Source organism: Hypoxylon fragiforme (assembly GCF_022984875.1).
Source record: "Hypoxylon fragiforme strain CBS 206.31 chromosome Unknown GGS25scaffold_6, whole genome shotgun sequence".
Lineage (NCBI taxonomy): Eukaryota > Fungi > Ascomycota > Sordariomycetes > Xylariales > Hypoxylaceae > Hypoxylon > Hypoxylon fragiforme.
The window spans coordinates 468419-489188 of NW_026054761.1; the positions used below are offsets into that span (position 1 = coordinate 468419).

At 40.9% G+C, this 20770-nt stretch overlaps 5 protein-coding genes across 5 annotated transcripts; 2 read left to right on the forward strand and 3 right to left on the reverse strand.

The window, feature by feature from the left end:
- Positions 1-2584: 2584 nt before the first annotated feature.
- GGS25DRAFT_493810 (NAF1-domain-containing protein) lies at positions 2585-5238 on the reverse strand. Its single transcript, XM_049261288.1, has 2 exons — positions 4937-5238; positions 2585-4845 (listed from the first exon to the last, which is right to left on the reverse strand). Exon 2 carries the CDS (start codon positions 4829-4831, stop codon positions 3128-3130), a length of 1704 nt encoding a protein of 567 aa, XP_049115325.1. The 5' UTR covers positions 4832-4845; positions 4937-5238; the 3' UTR covers positions 2585-3127.
- Positions 5239-5644: 406 nt separating this feature from the next.
- GGS25DRAFT_522442 (glycosyltransferase family 22 protein) lies at positions 5645-7656 on the forward strand (the record flags this gene model as incomplete). Its single annotated transcript, XM_049264239.1, has 4 exons — positions 5645-5712; positions 5775-6033; positions 6120-6548; positions 6601-7656. The coding sequence occupies 4 exons, from the start codon at positions 5645-5647 to the stop codon at positions 7654-7656; spliced, it is 1812 nt and encodes a 603-aa protein (XP_049115326.1).
- A 1637-nt stretch (positions 7657-9293) lies between these two features.
- GGS25DRAFT_522443 (glycoside hydrolase family 43 protein) lies at positions 9294-10497 on the forward strand (the record flags this gene model as incomplete). Its single annotated transcript, XM_049264240.1, has 2 exons — positions 9294-9683; positions 9820-10497. 2 exons carry the CDS (start codon positions 9294-9296, stop codon positions 10495-10497), a joined length of 1068 nt encoding a protein of 355 aa, XP_049115327.1.
- A 234-nt stretch (positions 10498-10731) lies between these two features.
- On the reverse strand, positions 10732-13147 carry GGS25DRAFT_532167 (putative MFS transporter; the record flags this gene model as incomplete). The annotated part of the gene is made up of 7 exons (XM_049265560.1): positions 10732-11046; positions 11139-11198; positions 11300-12118; positions 12179-12205; positions 12290-12368; positions 12446-12861; positions 12932-13147. 7 exons carry the CDS (start codon positions 13145-13147, stop codon positions 10873-10875), a joined length of 1791 nt encoding a protein of 596 aa, XP_049115328.1. The 3' UTR covers positions 10732-10872.
- Positions 13148-13670: 523 nt separating this feature from the next.
- On the reverse strand, positions 13671-15803 carry GGS25DRAFT_493823 (uncharacterized protein). The gene is made up of 3 exons (XM_049261289.1): positions 14950-15803; positions 14652-14792; positions 13671-14590 (listed from the first exon to the last, which is right to left on the reverse strand). Exons 1-3 carry the CDS (start codon positions 15297-15299, stop codon positions 13978-13980), a joined length of 1104 nt encoding a protein of 367 aa, XP_049115329.1. The 5' UTR covers positions 15300-15803; the 3' UTR covers positions 13671-13977.
- Positions 15804-20770: the final 4967 nt, after the last annotated feature.

The window sequence follows — 20770 nt, forward strand, 5'->3', positions numbered from 1 at the left end:
TGCTGCCCCTTCATCAGTTTAGGCTGTTATCTCATCTTTCAAACGCGTGTACAATGTACGTAGGTAGGTATGTATATAAATGTTTCATCTGATGTATCTAAGCTAGATTGTTATGTGTTTACCTGCAATGGATCTATCGGTATATACTACTAGGTTAGGTACCTAGGGTACATAACAAATATGCATAGGTACTCTGAAATCCCATTTCGCAATCCATTGACTAAGATAGAAAAGAGAACTAATACATAGTATTATGGTCAGCATCGAATCATCTCACACTTATACACCTACCTACCTACCAAGTTTGTACTATAAAGGTACATTATCCATTGATCAATCCTTGTAATTATCTTCGTTTTCCACATCATCCCATCAACGTTGGAGTTTACCAACGCTGATCATTTTCGGCCTTACTATCACGACCTTATGGCCCAAGCTTCTTGCGCTAGTCAGGGGTTGTCAGGCACACGGGCGCCTTTTTTCAGGAACCAGCCCTGTTTGATTGGACGATTGTTTAAAGGTGCAGGATAGGCGAGATTTGTGTTACTGGGATCTGCCAGGGGGCTTGACAATTGGACCATCCTGCCCCTAGTTTCTATTGGGCAGGTTGAAAAAGGAATACATAAAAGAATGCCACCTTACACAAAAATAGGCACATGTGGGAATAGCTATATCACCCCTTAATTCTCAGAGAAACAGCCTAAGAGTTCATAATAACCTTTAGGTATTTAAAGCAAAAGCATGACTGACGAAGCTCATGTTTGACTAAAATAACTAGAATATTCAAATTTCGGTCTTGTTGTCTGGTAAGTGTCAATGGCATGATTAGAACATGTGGGAAGAAACGGAATGCTGTTCACATACCTATATCTCTCTAACCTACTTGATATGATTGTTTAGTTTCAATGTTTCCTCCGGCCTTCCGGGTCAACTCTGTCAACTCTGTCAACTTCAAGATGTTGCTTATGTATGTTCTAACTTCTAAGTATGTACCTTACATGTGGTAGGGTAATAGGCTGCTATGTAACTTCCAAGGTTAAAAGCGTCGTGGTTCAGGGTTATTCTTAATGCATCTTCCTTCTTTTTTCTTTTACTATTTACTATCAAGGTAGGCGCTACACGGGATCCACACCTTCTTGGGACGAAATCGTCTCCAATAATACCACGATCTTCCATGTTGTGGAACCGCAACATGACGTCTTATCTTGTTTTTGCCGTGTAACTTCGCATTTTTGCTTCTCGCGCCCGTACCCGTACCGGCTTAGATCGATTGTACTTAATATACGATAGACCGATTTCACGTTTTCCTTCCGCGTGGTCGGGAGGGATTCGTATTTTAGTACGGAGTAGCCTTTACTTCAAATGTGTGTACATCACGATATGTAACTATGTACTACTGGATGTACTACTCCATGCGGTACCTAAGAAATAACTACATACATATGTAGTTACTACATGGTAACTAGTATTTAAAATCCCTCTTACATACCTTCAATGTTGGCTGCGATACCCTTGCGATGACTGTTGGCTCAATTATTCCTCTATTCTAAATATTATCCCATTCTTCCTTTCTTCCTTCCCCTTCTCGAATGCTGGGCCGATTCCATAATTTGTGCCTCTTGATAGATCATGGATAGGTACCTACCCTAGGTATTCTATGCGATATCTGGCTATTTTAGTTTTGTGAGACTGAGACAACCCTGACATTGCCCGACTCTTGTTTCCTTTTTTTTTTGTCCGTCAGTTCCGCTTTGTAACATTCAAATGTTGTGCTTTCTTCAAAAATCAAAATCAAATTTCCACCTTCCCGTCTGTCGCATTTAATGCACCGGCCGTGCCACCCCAGGCGTCTTTTTATTTTCCAGCTTTACACTAAAGGCCGATCACTATTTTGTGCCAATCGATATCACCTATTGGTGCCTGTGGAGGATCGTCGTGACGACTCCCACTAAACCCAATGGATACCATCAAGCCCGTCTTGACCGTGCTGTGGATATCTTCAGCTGAAAGTCCAATACTATGTAATTAGTACGTAGTATGTAGTAAGTTGGATTTATCTGATTGTCGTCACATTGTAACATCGCGCCATGCCTTCCGTGGTATCGTCAAGTGGAATAACCACGAATTTGAGTGCCTATTATGAATAGTTAATCCGTAACTCTTGGAACTAACAAGTCGACCTCAGGTTGGACGCCAAAGCTATTATGACCGACGACTCTATCGGGCAAGGTACTGATTAAGGTAGGTAGCAAAATGTGGCTAATGCCGGACGGTGATAGTTGTTTGTGCAAGCGTGATCTTACTGTTGAATGGCAATGGTCTCCTTGGCTATGTACACCATCGGGTGGTGCGGTGTAGTGGCGTCTTTTCTACACCGATAATCTTGTCCTTCCTTAAATTGTCGACCCTATCGCATTCACAAACTAAAAGCGAAGAAGAGACAGAAGTCGACAGACAGAGATTCGGTTGTTTTATGAATACATACTTACCTACCTACGTATCTAGTTAGGTTAGGTATGTCTTCAAATCACAATATTACTACCCCTTTAATCCTACCGTGACATTGCGTCATTCGAAATAGAACATGAAATATTATAAAGTTGATTGGTATGGTGGACCTATAGATCCCTCATAATCAGGCACATCTTAGCAAGAGTTAATCTGTAGACTATGCTATGTGCTACCACATGGAACTCATTTACTTCAACGTGCAATGGATGTTGTCCCAGATAGGAAGGGCTTGAGTGAGTATTCTCTAGTCTGTGACACCTTTCTGATATGCAAGTATTCCAGACCCTCACCTAGTTAAAATGAGTTCTTGCTTCACCCCAAACCCCCCATCCTGTTGGAGAGGCTGGTAGCTACGGTGCTGTCCACTGCTGTGCTAATTCTCAATGAAGCCACTGGCACATTCTGTCAACTATTAGGTGTACCTAGGGTAATTGAGTAATTGCATCACTATACCTAAAAAAAGTCACCATAAGTACAATAATTACAATATTCAGATTCTAGAAATAGGGGCACATACACCTGAAGCAGGAGAACTATACTATATCTCCAGTCCCATTCGTGAGACATCAATATATGAGACGATTAAACTCCAACCACCATTTATGGCTTTATGATACTAGCTGGCACCGCCATGGCCTGACCACTGATTATTCTGCTGACCGGGCTGACTTTGCATCTGGCGTTGCAGAGCGGCGAGGAACTCCGGGTTATAATATGGGCCCGAATTAGCTTGTTGCCCAGTGAATTGTGGCGGCGGCGGCGGCGGCGGTGGGACAAAGCCTTGCGGTGCGTTCTGCGGCCACGCAAAAGGCAACGGCGTGTTGGGTTGTTGAGTACCGTTCAGCGCTCCATAAAACTGTAGCATGGATGGTGGCGGAGGGGCTGGCGGAAAACCATATTGTTGCTGGGGCTGTGGTTGGTACTCTTGTCCCCTAGGGGGCCTCGGCGGTAATGAATGGCCGCCTCGTGAATCTCCACGGTTACCCCGTCCACCACGTCCGTAAGAGTTGCCTCGCGGTCCCCTGCTTCGACCACCTCGGAAAGTGCTATTATTGCTTGCATGCCCGTTCGTATATCCGGATTCTGCTGAGGAAGCTGGTGGTGCTTGGGCAAAGTTTGATGGCCTCGCTAGTTTTCGATAAGGACCGTCTTCGTCGTCATCGTATTTTAGGCCATCGGGTCCAGGGAAAGATGGGGCCTCAGAATGACCTCGGCCTTCCCTTCCTCCTACAGCAGTGCCTTTACCGCCACGCCCTCCCCTCTTCTTAGCCTTCAGCTGTCTCTTGTGCTCGGCCTCCTTCTCATCATCAGAAAACTCGACTTCATCATCACCAGCTTCCTCATCGTGCCAATTGCTTGCATCTGTACCCTTTTGCTGGCGAAGTGATTGGGTGAAGACATATGAGGCATGTGATGGCGGATAGAAAACCTTGGCTCCTAGCTCTAGACCGTATGATTTGATTTCCTCCTCATTAGTGAACCTGGCAGTATACCGCGGTTGTCTCACATTGCCGATTAGATCTGCTACAGCTGCAATAACTGTGCGGTCTTCTGTACATACGACGGAGCCAGTATCGAGAACTTGGAACTCGCCCGTAGTAGTTGCCTTGATTACAACTGTGCTCTCGACGACGTGCTCGACGACGCCAAGCTCTAGGATTTCCATCTCGGGTGTGATGGTGATATCTGGCTTGGGAACTACTTCTTCGGGCTGCTCATTCTTAGTCCGGACTTGAGCGCCGGAACCAGTCCCTTTTCCCTTTCCTTCACCTTCATCATCTGAACCGCCCTCCATTTCCATAAGCATGCGGGCAGTTTCCTCCGGACCTAATAGCTTGTAATTCTTTCCGTCTTCTGACTCCTCGTCCGAATCTTCGGAGCTGCTCGAGTCAGACGACGATTCATAGGGGGATGAGTCTTCTTCCCACTCAGGGTTGCCTTGGTCATCATGCTCGGGAGGTTGATCATTCTCTTCTGTGTTGTTCGGCTGAGCATTTGTAAGGCCAGGTTCTTGAGCGGGTTCTTGAGCCGGGGGATCCAAACTGCCAAGAAGTGCTTCCAAGGCGGAAGTTAGCGATGGTGGGCTAGGAGCATCGCCGACCTCAATATCCGTATTCTCCGGGACCTTCTCTTCTGCCATGGCATTGTTAGAAGGTATGGGGTTATCAGATGGTGCAGTTTCTCCAATTTGAGCAGTTTCTTCAATTTCCATTTCCATGGAAGGCTGAGATGTGATTTGATTGGCTTCATCATGGCCACCTGACTGGCTCTGTGAGGTATCTGGTCCTGACATAGTCAGGCCAGGAATCTGCCCAGACATAGTTGTTGAAAGAGCTATGGAATAGTGTATTAGCATTGAGCAATAAGATTTTAGAAAGGGTTGTAATTGGCGATGTTGAATTTAGATTGTTGGAATCATACTAACCACTGGATGAGATGAAATAATATGAGACGAGACGAGACGTAAATCGCCTTAGAATCGCGACTCCTTAGTACCTACTAAGAAGATGATATCTTGAAGACCTTAGCGATAACTGGTACACGATTGTACTTGTAAGAAATTAACCTTTACAGATGATTAAATCGGTGTGAGAATATATATTTCAGGTAAAACCAAAAATGTAAAAAAAAAGCATCCGGTCAAAAGTGAGGTAGAGGTGTAGGTTAGATGGTTTTATGTTGAAAAGAAACTTTGAAGACTAAAATAAATCTAAAATCTAAGCTTCCGCAAGTCTGCAGCTGCAACTGACCTAGTTTGCCTTCTAGAAACATACAGTGGGCACGGATTATCTTGATGTACCTACGTACCTAGCACTTTCCATGTTAATGGCACATGGTGACAATAGTTAGAGCCAATCAACATGTAACGTTAGTTAGATTTCAGCGCCGGTATTCACCCGAAGGCCGTATGGATTGTGCCTGACAGATCCACTAATCAACGTCATTTTCAATTGGCTCTCTACAACTTTAGACGATTTCAACATTTGGGGACACTTCAACTTACAACATTGAAATTATTTATTTCAAGGCTTTCTATAACTTCCATGTTGCATGTTGTTACTCTCGACGAGTAACCTCGCCGAGTATCCACGCTGAGTGAGAGTGGCATTACCACCATTTCACCACGTTCAATATGCCTCCTACACAAACTCAGCATGGGAACGATTTCGTTCACCCAGTTGCAAAACATGCTAAGAAGAAGTATGTGGATATTATGTGATTATCACAGGAACATTAAATAAGACACTAACACGTTGTTGTAGAGCTGCGACACCGTTCATGATTGAACCCATAAAGGCATTTTACATCTTCCTTCTCGTCAACTTCATCGCTGCTTTATACGCACCTATTCAAGATTGCGACGAGACTTTTAATTACTGGGAACCAACTCACTACCTGTCTCATGGCTATGGCTTGCAGACATGGGAATACTCACCAGAGTATGCCATCCGAAGTTGGTTTTACGTAGGATTGCATGCTATAGTTGGTAACTTCAGGAGATTGTTGCCGCAGACTACAAAGGTAAATGCTACCTACCTACTTACCTCATATTTAATTCGAGGCCTTACTTTACTCTTATACTAACATCCTTTCCTTTTCTTCTTTAGCTGGCTGAATTCTACTTCATTCGTTACGTTCTAGCATTTGTTTGTTCGTTATGCCAGGTGCTTTTATTCCGCGTCATCAGCTTCACTCTGAACCCACGCATCGGCCTTTTCTTCCTTATGGCAACTGTCATGTCACCCGGAAACTTCCATGCCAGTGTTGCCTATCTTCCCTCTAGTTTCGCCATGTACATGTCTCTCCTTGGAGCTGCTGCATTCATGAACTGGAGAGGTGGGCTTAAGACCTCGTGGGGTATCTGGTGGTTTGCTGTTGGCGGCATTCTCGGATGGCCTTTTGCCTCGGCTCTCTGTGCCCCCTTCTTAGTTGAAGAAGGCATCCTGGCCGTCTTTGCCTTCATGAGAGACCGCGAGAAGTTCTATGAAGCGGTCCTTCGAGTTGGTAGAGGAGTAATCGCTGCCCTGGTTCTTGTTGTAAGTACATGCGCATCTTCAAATTGTGATGTTTATGTCTAACTGAATACAGCTCGGAGATGCGGCCATCAACACCTTCTTCTATAAGAAGTTTGAAGTGGTCTCGTGGAATATTGTCAAGTATAACATCTTTTCATCCACAGGTGGTCCCAACCTCTACGGAACGGAGCCATGGACCTTCTATTTTCGAAATCTTGCCATAAATTTCAACATTTGGTTCGTTCTGGCTCTCTTATCCCTCCCCCTGTTCTTCGTACAAAAGATCTTCTCCGCCAAACAACATGGATTTTACTCCGGGATCCGCATTACAGTGTTTCTTTCACCTTTCTATATGTGGCTTGCCATCTTCTCTAGCCAACCACATAAAGAGGAGCGGTTCATGTATCCCATGTACCCGTTTATCGCACTGAACGCTGCTGTGGGACTTCACATTATCTTGTCGGCATTTGGAAGCTCAGACCCGAAAACTCTCGTTGGGAAGATCCCAGCACGCTTGAAGCTTGTTGTTGTGATGGGTGTGCTATTGCTATCTCTTGATCTAGGCGTGACCCGCATTATCGGTGTATACAAAGCCTACTATGCACCCCTTACGCTTTACCAGCCACTTGGGACAGGGGTTGTTGGTCAACAAGGCCTTGGTGGAAATGGCGACCATGTATGCTTCGGAAAGGAGTGGTATCGTTTCCCGAGCTCTTACTTCCTACCGCGCGACATGCGTGCCAAATTCATCCGATCTGAGTTCCGCGGGTTACTACCTGGCGAATTCGCCGAGGCACGCACCGGGTTCGGCTTCTGGAGCGGTACATGGCTTCCTCCTAGAGGTATGAATGATCGGAATGAAGAGGATATGGGGAAGTACGTTGGTATCAAGCAATGCCCGTTCTTGGTGGACACGCAATATCCAGAGAACCGAAACCCTCTACCACCAAACGAGCCGGATTATATTGCCGACAAGGAGAATTGGGAGATTGTGAAATGTGAACCGTTTCTAGATGCGGCGAACACACATCTCCTTGCGAGAGTTCTATGGGTTCCAGACTGGAGCTTCGTGCCTGAGAATCTCAGGAGAAAATGGGGACGACACTGTTTGTTGCAACGAAAGAAATAAGGTGGATCTATCGACTACCCAATGGAGACGTAAGAAATGAGATGAATGTTATGAGTGCAGCCCAGCCCTTTGGCCTAATTCCTTCCTATGCAGATGCCCAGAGCCCGGCAGTCTTCCATGATAGCCGGTGTCCTGTTGTGCCACACAGCCACACGCACTGCGGAGTAATTATGGATCATCCATCGTCTATATCGGCAGGGCTGAGGAAGACCTATGTATGTTGGAGCCTTGGAGGCATGCTAATGTAATGTATGCCGGCAGAGACGCAGCCAACGCGGCCAAGGATTGCCCAGTCCCTTATGTACCCCACATAGAATGTACGTGGCCCCTATTGGCAACGTGATATGGGCACTAGTCGCCAGGCATCACCAGGCCGTTTAGCAATCGTATTTTTTATAATACTCAGTCTACGCCAGGTGACATACATATGTCGAGCCCCTCAGCTCGATCTGCAGGGATCGTTAGATCCATCGAGTGTAACTAACTGCTAGACAGTCTAACCTAGTTTATTAGTATACTCCATGATAAATATAGCACCTAACTTCGAACTGCAGAGAATACATCATTTGTGACGTGACGGTGTAAGGGATTTATCAAGCTGTGTAATCCCCTTTAGTTCCCTGCCTACCTAGTCCAGTGCCACGAAGTTGTTAATTTAAGCTCAATGGCTTATCTAGATCCGCAAGTGGTCTCGAAGATCAGACCGATTGATCGCGGATGATCAGAGACGGGGTTGGCGTTGTGATCCTTGTCCACCACGCTAGGTCCTCGTCGAATAACTTGTTTCGACCTTGAAAGTGATAGGTAGCTACCTACGTTAACGAAAGATTACCCCGTAGGAATATTTGTAGATAGATGCTAGAGAAACATGAAGAGCCAAACAAGGCAGGTGTCTCTCCTCAATGTTGCTTTCCCCCGAAAAGCAGTTCTGTACAGATGTAAGCACGACCAAAGCCCACATGTAACGTGGTGGCTTATGACCGACCATAAATGGAATTGGCGAAGGGCTGTCTGGGGTTGATGACAGGGCTTGGCGGCTTTCAGGCACCGGTGCATTACCAATGTGATGGTCCAGCCGGCACCCCCTCCACCACAAAGATGTGTGTGATCGTGCGTTGCGTTCGGGGCTAGTCGGACATTGCCTGCCGGCCGCCATTTCTATCATGCTCCCTTGCAGTAACTGGCTATAGGTATTATTGCAGGTGTGTTATAAGTAAGTAGGCAAGTCAGCTAAGCCTACGTACCTACATACAACATACATACATACATACATACATACATACATACAACGCATCCTTCGGGGAACGAGGTGTGGCTGTTGTTCATTGGCCCAAATATTCCACCCGCGCTTGTTTCACTATACTTGAGATTTGAAAAGAACATTGTGACATTGGGTACCTACTAAAAGGGAGATGGGAGAAAAAAAGACCGAATGATGCCGAATAGGCACCCAGGCACCTGCTCTCCATGTACTGCTTTGGTCGTGTTGTGTATAAAGTAGAGTCGCCATGGCCGAGCAGCGAGTGAAATATCCACGAGATTGTATACCAACTCTCGCAGCTCTAGTAGTTAAAACACACTAAGGTTAGGCACCTGTATATAGCTGTGATATTTAGTACACAAGAACACCCACCGCCATGAAAACCCTTCTCCTATCCCTCGGTGCCAGCCTAGCCGCAGGACTCCCGTCGTCCAGCCCACAGGCTGCTCGGCGGGCCACGGCAGAACTGCCGACCCTCGGTCTAGCCAACATAACCAAGATCAACATAGACGACGACGGCGGCAGCATCCAGGGCAGGCGGCTGGCGGGCCCCTTCATGGGCGTCGACTTTCCCGATCCCAGCATCATCTGGGGCGACGGGTCGTGGAAGGCGTACGGGACCTCGTCCAACGGCAAGCACGTGCCCGTCGCGACGTCATCCGACACCTGGTCCTGGACCCTCACGAGCACCGACGCGCTGCCGGACGTGGGGTCCTGGGTCGATTCGGGCGATAGGAGCATCTGGGCGCCGGATGTGCAGAAGAATGTAAGCCAAGCCAAGCCCCCCCCTTCTTTCCCAATAATTTCCCCTGATGACAGCCCCGGAAGACTGGATACCTAGGGGGTTTGTATACATACTTATGTGAGAGTGTGTAAAACCCAAAACTAACACCCATATCCAGGACGCCGGCGACTACGTGATGTACTACACCGCGCACCGCAGCGGCGGAAGCCACTGCATCGGCGCCGCGACCTCGGCCACCGCCCTGGGGCCCTTCGCCCCGCAAAGCGGCCCCCTGATCTGCGACGACTCCGGCGGCGGCGTCATCGACGCCTCCGGCTACGACGACGGCGTCGACCGGTGGATCCTGTGGAAAGTCGACGGGAACAGCCTCGGCGGCGCGACGACCTGCCAGGGCGGGACGCCGTCGGGCTCTGCCTACACGCCGACGCCGATCAGGATCCAGCGGGTGGCGCGGGACGCGCTGACGCTGCAGGGGAGCGCGAGCACGATCCTGGATAACGAGGGCAGGGCGAACGACGGCGTGGTCGAGGCGCCGGCGCTGTATAAGATTGGTGATGGGAGGTTCGTGCTGTTCTATAGCGCGCATTGCTATTCGAGCGATGACTACGATGTCGAGTACGCGTTCTCCGACACCATTGACGGCAGCTACGGGAGCCGCGGGATCCTGATCCGGACGGTGGATAATCGTGGCGTTTACGGCCCCGGGGGGCTCGATATCGATCCGAATGGCCGAAGTGTGGTTTTCCATGGCCGGTTGAACGCGAATCAGGGGGGTGGGGCGCGCGAGCTGTATAGTGCGGAGTTGACGATTAACGGGCAGTCGATAACTTTCTAGGGGCTGCTTTATATACCCTAGGGTAGGGAGTTGGGTAGGTATTCTTACGAGCTATCGATGCTTTTCTTTTTGGTATGAAAAGCAATTTTGTTACGATGTTATGAATGACGGGTCGATGGGATCTCTTTTTTGTATATATGGCCTTTGGTGGTATTGGCGTACATAACATTTCTATCTTGCACATACTACATACCTATGGATTACACCCTATACAATATTTATCTAGCATATCGCAGAACTACCCACGCCCCTAGTATCTACACCCTCACAACTTCTCCATCTACCCACAGAGAACGAGAACAAAGCCAACTACCTACGTTTAAAGCACCTCACCACCACCACCCCAATCTCCACAAGCTACACATCCCCCTTTCCTCACAAATAATGCAAACCAGAAAACACACTCAGCCGCCGCATGCACTTCCCACAGACCAGGAATATACAGGCGCCGCAGATGCAGGATGCGAATGTGAGCCCCATCATCAGGACGACGGGCTTGACGTAGCCTTCGCGCTCGACCCAGTTGTTGAAGCAGAAGACGATGGCGAACTATTGGTGCGTGGTTAGGAGATAGAACTTTGTGTCATGTTTTTTTTTTAAAATGGGGGAGAGGAGAGGAGAGGAGAGAAGAGAGAACTTACACCAAGGGTATTCTTCACGATCGTAGCAGCTACCATGATCTCGCCAGGTAGTGTCTTGTACTGTGTGTGCGATGATACTTAGTTAGCATTCCAAATCCAACTCCACACTTTAAACAGGTCCACGGATAGGAGAGAGAGAGAGAGAGAGAGAAGACACTCACACAATCCCCCGCATACGCGACCGCAACCGTCGGCACCCCCACGACCTGCAGCCCAATCAGCGCATACCCAGCCCCCACAAAGACCGGCCACTCCCAGCCGCGCTGGTACCCCACCCCCGCGACGACCAGCCCGACCACATTAGCGCCCGCAAACGGAAACAGCGCCGCCAGCCGCATCTCCGCCTCGACCACGCCCCCGTTCCGCCTCGCGCCGCGGAGGGCCGCCCAGTCGGACAGCGGGCCCGCCGTCGCGAGCCCCGCCGCCGCGCCGAGCACGAACGCGAGGTTCACGAGCCCGAGGTCGTCGTCGTCGAACCCGAGGCTGTACGCGCCCGCGCCGAAGAGCTGCGCCTGCGCGAGGTTCAGCGCCAGCAGCGCGTTGGCGGCGAATGCGGTGGCGAGGGAGGCGAGCTGGACGATGGGGTAGCAGAGGAGGATGCGGAGGGGCGCGAGGACGTCGCGGAGGATGGTGCGGCGGCAGCTGGTGGCTGGGGCGTGGGCGTGGGCGTGGGCGTGGGCGTGGGCGCGGCCGAAGCGCAGGTTGCTGGGCTGGGGGAGGAGGGAGAAGTGTGCGCGTGAGGGCCAGCTGGTGGGTTGGTGTTGCGAGGCGGTCAAGAGGGCAGACTCTCGCGACGGTATATGCGTCTTATTCTCGTCGTAGGCGGAGCTGTGTTCGCGCTTGCCAGGCTCACCCGGAGTTTTTGAGAACGCGGGTAAGGGGGTGGTGATGCTCGTTGGGTCGTCGTACATCGACGGCCTATGTGGCGGACGGACAAACTTAGTTTCTGGATGGGCGACTAGGAGGAAGATGAAGCTTGCCTTGATGGTATGTTAGTCATTTTCTTTCTTTCCTCTTCCGGGTGAAGAAGGATGGCTTACTATTTGCAGAATGGTGCAGTCCAAGAACTATGACTGCCGTGTTAGCAGTGCTTGTTTGATAAAAAAAAGGAGATAAAAGGAGGTTTGCTTGCGAATCTAGTAGCTACTTACGAACCACCTCCATGAGATATGGGCGGTAATAGCCCCTGAGATGATGGGACCGATGAATAGGCCTAGGAAGTATGCCCAGCTAGGAGAGGTTACCGTTAATTCGGCTTATATTCCTACTCAAAAGCGGGTTAGGGGCTGTGAAAGGTAGATACTTACAAATACAAGCCCAACCTCTTCCCCCTTTGGTGAAAAAAGGTCAAGTCAGATATCACCATCGGCATGATACTCTCGTTGGCTGCGGCACCTATGCCTGCGATGACGCGGGCGCCGACGAGACTCGCGTAGCTGGTGACAAGACCCTGCCATATATTGGCGAGAACGCAAATCAAGGCGCAGACAAGTATGACAGGGCGGCGCCCAAACAAGTTGGCTGCAGGTACGATGAAGATGTTGGCGAACCCTAGGGTGATGGCTACCACGCCGAACAGTATGTTGACTTCGGTCAACGACTTGTTGAACTCGGTCTCGAAGAGAAGCGTCAAGGGAGAGATGGCCAACGGCGTCATCATACTGACAAAGACGAAAATGAGCTGGTTCAGGATGATGGTGGCCTTCCATTTCCGACTCCAGTTCTAAATTCCTGTTAACTATCTCCATTTTAAACCCCGACAGATGAGGAAGTTGAAAAAAAAGTGAGCTTACTAGTGGATCATCTGGGCTGGAGCTCGGTTGTGGGATGAGTACGACATCATTCCTATCCGGGTTCGGGCTATCTCCTTGATCCACGAATATGACATCTGTTCCAGGAATGAAATCGGTGTTGTTTCGGTCCATAGCATCCAGAATTGCATTGCGTATATTTTCGTTTTTAATACGAAGTTCTCGTCGAGACCTCTGAGATCTCCGAGATTGCTGCATGTTGGGCATAGCACACATACTAGCTTTAACGTAGGGTAAGTACTTAGGAACCTAGGTGACTACACACAGTTAGTTATGTTGATTACATCTTCATACGAGCAGGGAGACCTCGGAATGCACCATTTTATATATTTCGACAATATCCCCGCTTGGTCCTCACGGACTATATGATATGACTAACACTGCACATCCTGAGATTGCCGTGTGCTTGGACATTTGGTTCTGCATTGTGTCTTGGGCCTTCCTACTTGGATAACTGGATCTAGAATGCAGCTGTGACGAAATCTCCAGATATAAGCTTGGGGGTCGGATCTACGATCTCTACATCTGCTCGTGGCTGGTGCAAGCCTCTCTACAGTGAACGAGAGGTGCTCTTCTTCCCTGCAGGCTATCGGGCTGGTGCAGATATACGGTGAAGTATACCACCTATGTACCCTAGGGAGGTTTGTACCCAGTGCAGTTCTTGTCGAACGGGCCACACCGGATGTCCAAACTTCATATGCTACTACTATCTACCTAGGTTAGGTGAGTTCAATGATATTTTAGACGAAGATTTGACTATAAGCTCCAAGCTTGCTAACCGTCCGAGATCGTTGGAAGTAACGTTCTGCAACTGGTTGTACGATAATAATTAATACAAGTACATACGAAGAATGCCATACCATACTGACATAACGCTCGACATTAGATGACCTTAAATAAACTCATGTTCTATCCCGTGCTTTGCCTTGACCACCCCCCTTTCTACTAGGTATATATCTAGGTAATACTCTAAACGCTTGGGCTCACCCCCTATTTGCCAAATTTTGATATGTAGGTAGGTAAGTACCCTAGTAATTCAGCTTGCGATCCACGACATTAATAAGGGGCTTTCCCGTCCCCAACCTCTCCAAATTGCACTCGAGCACATCTAGCAACCTGTCCGGAAGGAAACTAGACACCCAGCTGATATGCGGCGTGAGCAGCAGGTTCGGGGCGCGCCAGAGCGGGTGCTCCGCGGGGAGAGGCTCCGGGTTCGTAACGTCGAGGGCCGCGCCGCAGATTGTTCCCGTCTCGAGCGCCTCTATCAGCGCCTCCTGATCGATGTGTCCTCCTCGCGCAACATTAGCGATGAACGGCTTTTTACCGTCCTTCCTCGAGCCCAATATCTCAAACTGCGGGTGTGAGAGGATCCCCCGTGTCTCCGGCGTCAGCGGCAGGCTGAGGACAAGGAAGTCGAGGTCCTGCGCGAGGAAGGCGTTGACAGCACCTGCTGAGGTGCCATGGAACCATTTGGCAGGGAGTAGCCCCTCGGGGTCCCCGGTTCGGGGTACACAGTAGCTGTCGTCCTTGCGCGATTCTGGGGTTGCGCGCTCACTGCGCGTGTAGGCGTAGATCTCCATGCCCAGGGCGCTGCCGAGGCGCGCGCATTGCCGGCCGATGGCTCCGTAGCCTAGGATGCCCCTACGCGAATGATGGCCTTTGATTAGTAGGTAGGCCAATTTATTACATATGATATACTTACATCCGCATTCCCGGTGAATCTTGGACTTGGGTTGCAAAGGGCGACGGCGGCCAGTACCCCTTTTTCATATTTTCGGTGAAATGTAGAAACTGACGTTGATGAAAGAGCCATGCGCCGATGACCCATTCCGCGATTTGCGGGCTTCACCAAAAAGTCATCAGTCTAGATTTCAACTGAGGGGGGAAATTTCCTTTTTTCTAAAAAAGAAAAAGCTCCCTCCCCGAGGATGTAGCTTTGTTAATCTACACCTAAAACAATGGATTGCAGATAGAACTGGGAAAAGGAGGCGAAAACTCACGCGTGAATACCATTCGAAGTACAAATGGTGACAGCCGGGTCCTCATACGTCGGATGGCCGATCCACGAATCCACACCGGCGGAATTGAGCTGCACGAAGCGGACGTGGGGTATCAGCTCCACCGGGGGAGGTCGGTATGTGGAGAGCAGCGTGACGCCGTCCAACACTTCGGCAGGGACATCCTTAGCTGTCACCATGCTCTTGTCGTCCTTGATCGCGCAGACCCAGCGTACTTGGAGCCCCTTGAATCGCTTGGAGATGCGCTCTATCCACTCCGGTCGCTTAGGCAAGGGGACGAAGAGGAGGAGCACGTCGTTGCTCAAACCTCCGATCTCATCAGCCTTAGACATGGTGTTGGACACTGGAAAGGCTGATCGGATATATGGGATGCTTTGATATGAAGATATTCGAAATATAGTGTACCAAGGTAGGTAGCGTTGAATGATCTGGACGAGACTACAACAGTATCTTATAATGTGACCCTCCCCCGTTTTGCCGTATAATTCTGAATTTCCGAGCCAAGGGTGTGGATCCCTTCTTCTATGCGAAGACGTGAAATCTGTCTACCTAATCTGTCATGTCGTGACGAAGAGTGGAGTCAATGATTAGAATGAAGATGCAATTGAGGGGGATGTGTGAATATCTTTGATGGTTTGACCTTTTGAAGAGAGATATATATTAAATAATATGATTATTGAGGTGAGAGTTGTATTGATCAGGAGAGAATAATTTTATGAATAAATAGAGGATTTTGATAAATGTGTGTAAATGTAAACGCATTGCTTATTAGAGTATTATGTGGACGAGTTGCCTATGTAATTAACTAGAAATCATATGACCTTATTTTAACACACCCCCTCAAACTTTGCCATTCTTAGTATTATTTGTTTAAACCTAGCTGTTTTGGGATTGTTTAATTATGTCAGTAATTTCTTTGTCTTTTCGAATTTGAAGATAGTTTTTAATGTTTATTAGTCTAATTTATTAAATAAATTTCTTAAATAAGGTGTTAATAAGTGCTTTAATTAATTTGTTTGCGATTATCTTTTTAATTAAAGTGTATTATATTTTAATGATGTTTCGTATTATTTTTTATTTTAATTAATGATTATATATATCCATATACCTTAGTTTGGTTTATAATTTTTTTATGTCTTTTTATATTATTTTTATAATTTAAGTATTATCGTATTAAATAATAATAATAAATTCATTTAATAATATTTTTAATTTTTTTATTAATCGTATAATAAATATTAATTTTTTAATAATTTATAATAATGTTAATAACTTCGTTTTTATGGTTAACATAATTACGATATCTTGTTTATTTACTTTTTATGTAATTAATTTTTTAAAAAGTTTTATAACATATGCTTATAAGCTTTTCCGGTTTAAAAAGTTATTTATAAAAAAAATATTACTTATTATTTTAAATTCGTTTTTTCCTTTAAATTAAAATCCTAAGTTATCGGTTTGGTTTATGTAATAAAGTATATAATTAGTTATAACTTAATGTCGTAATTTAAAGTTTATAAGAAATCGTAATAATTTAAAGTAAGTGAATGTAATATCCGGTTATATGTTAAATATTACGTAAAATATTAAACTTATTTTCTTTTAATACTTTATAATTAACTTAAGTAATGTTTTTTTTTCGTATAATAATAGTTTTTCTTTTATTATAAGGTATAAAGGATTTTTAAATATACTTATATTTGTTAAGTTAATAATTTTATGAATATAATCGGCTTGGTTTAACTAAATTAAACTTTTAACTTAATTTTTTATTATAATTATATTAAGAAATTATTGTAAATCGTTTTCTTTCGTTAATTAATACTTTTCTTTTAGCTTTTTTATTAACTTTTTAACCTTTTTTTTATTTTTTTTTTGGTATATAAGTATTAAGTTATCGATATAAAAAAATAATAAAATTTTATCTTTGCGGTATACGTATAATTTATGAGAAATTAATTTAAAACTTATTAATTAAAAAAATTATGTAAACTTTTTTTACCATAATAATGGTGATTTTTATATCTCGTATAATACCCTTTTTAATTTAAGAATTTTTCCAAATGTTTTATATTTTTAAGGCATTTATATAAACATGTCGTATGGGATTTTTACGTTTATAAATACGTTAATAACATTAAATTGTTTTAATTTTAAATTAAACCGTGTTGTAATAATTATTAGTGTTTAAAATGATTTTTTTATTAAAGTGAAAGCGTATGTTTTTTCTACTTTTAATTTTTTTTATTAATTATCTTTAACGACGATTTTTGCCTTACATTTTTAAAGCTTTTCATGTTTATTTATTTTGTAAATATATACTTATATCGAGTTAATGATTTACTTTCTTTAATATTATAAGTCGTTACGTAGAATTTTTTTTTATGTTTTCATTTATACATAACTTTTTAAATGTTCTCGTTTTATTTTTTTAAATAAGTTAATTATTAGATAATTTTTTATCTTTTTATAATGTTTTAATAAAAGTGGTAAGTTTTTCTTATAAATTTTCTTTAAATTCTTAAGTAATTATAAGAATTATATCTTATTAATGTTTTTTTTATTTATTGTTTTTATTTTTATTTTTAAACGTCTTACGTTAAACATAAAATGTTAAATCGTTGGTTAAGCATTTAAAATTAAGTGTATATCTTAAGTTGCTTATAATATATAATAAATTATGTTTTTTACAAGTTCGTTAAAATTAAAGGTTATTAATATTTGTTTTTTAAGTTTATTTAATTAATTAGATCTGGTTTTTAATTTACGTATGTTATTTATTTCTTTATTTTTTAGTGAAGTTTCTTTTATATTAATATTTTTTAATGTGTTAGGTTTTTTAATGTTTTAAACGTTTATAATGTTTTAATTATTATAATTTTCTTTATTAATTTTTTCATTTTTTATATAAGTATTATAATTGTTTAAAGTGAGGATTTTATTTTAAGTAATGTTTTAAATTGGTTTTTTTGCTTTTTTTAGCCATTTTTCATATTTTTTAGTACTTATTTTAAGCATATTATTTCGAAGATTATTTAAGTTTTTTAAAAATAAATTAGTTTTATTAAAAGCTACGTTATGTGTAACGATAATTTAATTAGTTTATAGATTTTATATTTAGTAAATATTAGTTAAGTTATACCTTATAAGGTATTTAATTTAAGCTTTAAAATTAAGTCGTTATAGTTGTTTTTCTTTATTTTATGTTTTTTTTATTATAACGAATATTTTATAATTATAAACTTATAAATATGTTTATTACGGTTTTTAAATTTATATTTTGCTGCTATCTTTTTGTGTTATAAATGTATGAAACCATTTATATAACGATTTTTAGTTATATATATATTTAAGTGTTTAGTTATATAAATATATCGCCAATTAATATATTTCCGGTTATAAGAATATTAAAAGTTTTACATTATTACGTATAGCTTTAACCTTTGTTTTAATTATATCTTTTAAGCGTTTAGCCGTATCGTTTTATTTTTATGTGCGTAAGGTTAAGGTTTTTATTTAAATATAAATATTTTTAAGATATTTTTATATTTTTAGTTTTATAGTTGTTATTTTATTGTTTGTTTTTATTATTTTAAGTGTGATTTTATGTTAAGTTTTAAGGATTTTAATTATATGTTTTAAAGCGGTTATAATAAAAGAGGTTATGCGATTTTTTAGGTAATAATCTTAGGTATATTTAAACTATTAATTTAATATTAATATAAGGTCTTTGTAATTATTAAATGACTTTTTTAATGGATGAAAGTTTAATGTAAGTCGCATTTTTAATTTTTTATTTATATGTTATTTTTTACGTTTTATAAGACGTTTAAATTTTAACATATTATATATATCACATTTTATAATGGTTAGGTTAATGATTTTTACTTTTTAAAAGTGATTAATTAAGTGTTTTAATGCTTGCGGTTTTAAATGGCTTAACCGTAAGTGTTATGTTTTTACATTTTCTTATTTTATAACGCGTTTTATTTATAAATTAATGGCTTTTATTTATGCATAAAAGGCTTTTTTACTTATTTTATATGGAATGTTTTCTAATATAAATTAGTTATATCGGTCGAGTATTTTACATAAAATGAAGTTATTTTATCGTTTAATATATATTCGTATATATTTATTATTTTAATAGTATTTTTATCGTTTTAAGAGTTGTAAAAATATTAAATTATAAGCGAAGTTTTAATAATACGTTACGTTTAATATTTATAGGAATTTATAATTTTTTAAGCTTTTAACTTTTATTTTTATATCTTTATATTTAATGATTAATATTATAATTATACTAATTATTATTATATTTTTTTTTAATGTATTTTAGTAATTAAAAAACCAAGATTTTTTATTAAAAATATAAATGATATTTTCCAAATTAAAAATAATTAAATATATAAAAAGATAATGTGAAATATTATATGTTATTTTTTTAGCTTTAATTAATATAATAAAGGTTTATATTATTATTAATATTACGTTAATACGTTGTATCGTTATTATTAATTAATTTTTTTTCTTTTTTTTTTACTTCTTTTTAAGTTTAAGGCAAAAAGCGAATTTTTAGGCTTGTTTTTTAAGTTTTTTTATTTTTACTTTTAGTTTTAATTAAGTTTTAAGGTTTTTTTTATATATTTTTTATTTAAATGTTTTTTTTAAAATGTTATTTAATTTTAATTCCTTAAATATAAATTAATATTTTTTAATTATATGGTTTTTATAATATGTTTTATAAATTATTAAGTTATTATTTAATATCGATAATATTAGTTATTTTATTTATTTATTTAATCTTTTATTATACGTTAATTTTTATGTTTTTTTGCTTTTTTTAACCGGTTTATTTATTATTTTACTTTTTCCGGCTTTTAAGGTTTTTTTTTTATCCTTGTTTGCGTATGTTATTATAAATGCTTTTTTTTTTATTCGGTTTTAATTTTAATTTATTTTATGAGTTTAAAATTTCGTTTTTAATTTTTTTATTATATTTTAATAAGAGATTATATTATTTAAAAAGCTTTTTTTATTTATTTAAAAATATATTAAACATTACTTTTTTATATGTTTATTAATAGTTATTTATAAATTATTAAACTATATTATTACTTTTTTAATATTTAGTATTTTTTTTATTTTAACTTAAGCCATATATTTTTTTTATTAATTAATTTAAACGTATTAATTTTTTAACGGTTTAGTTAAAATAATTATATATTTCTTATATTTAATTTATGTTTTTATTAATTATTTTTATTTATTTATATTTATTAATTTTTAAAGTTTTAAATATTATTTTTATATGTTTATGTTTAATTTATATGTCGTTTTAAAATAATTTGGTGTTATTATTTTATAATATAAGTTTTTAAGTTTTATAATATTTTTTTACTTTTAATTATATTTTTTTTTTTTTCTTTAAATAACGTTAAGTTTATATTAAATTATTATAGTTATATTCCGGTTAAATAAATAGCGTTAACGTGTTTTTAACGTTTTTATCTTAGGATATAATCTTTAATTTTAAGCTTTATTGGTTTTTTTAATTATGTATATCTTAAGTTATTAGGTTTTATATTATTTAAGATTAATTTAATTTTATTTTAAACGTGTAATTTTATTATTATCTTTTAAAATATAAAATCTTATATGTTTTATTAGTTTATTTTTTTAAGTATTGGGATTAAATTTTTACGGTTTAATATATTTATAAGTTATATTTAATTTCGTTTAAATAAGGTATAATTAATATTGGTGTTTTTTATGATATTTTTAAGGTATTTACGTGTGAGAC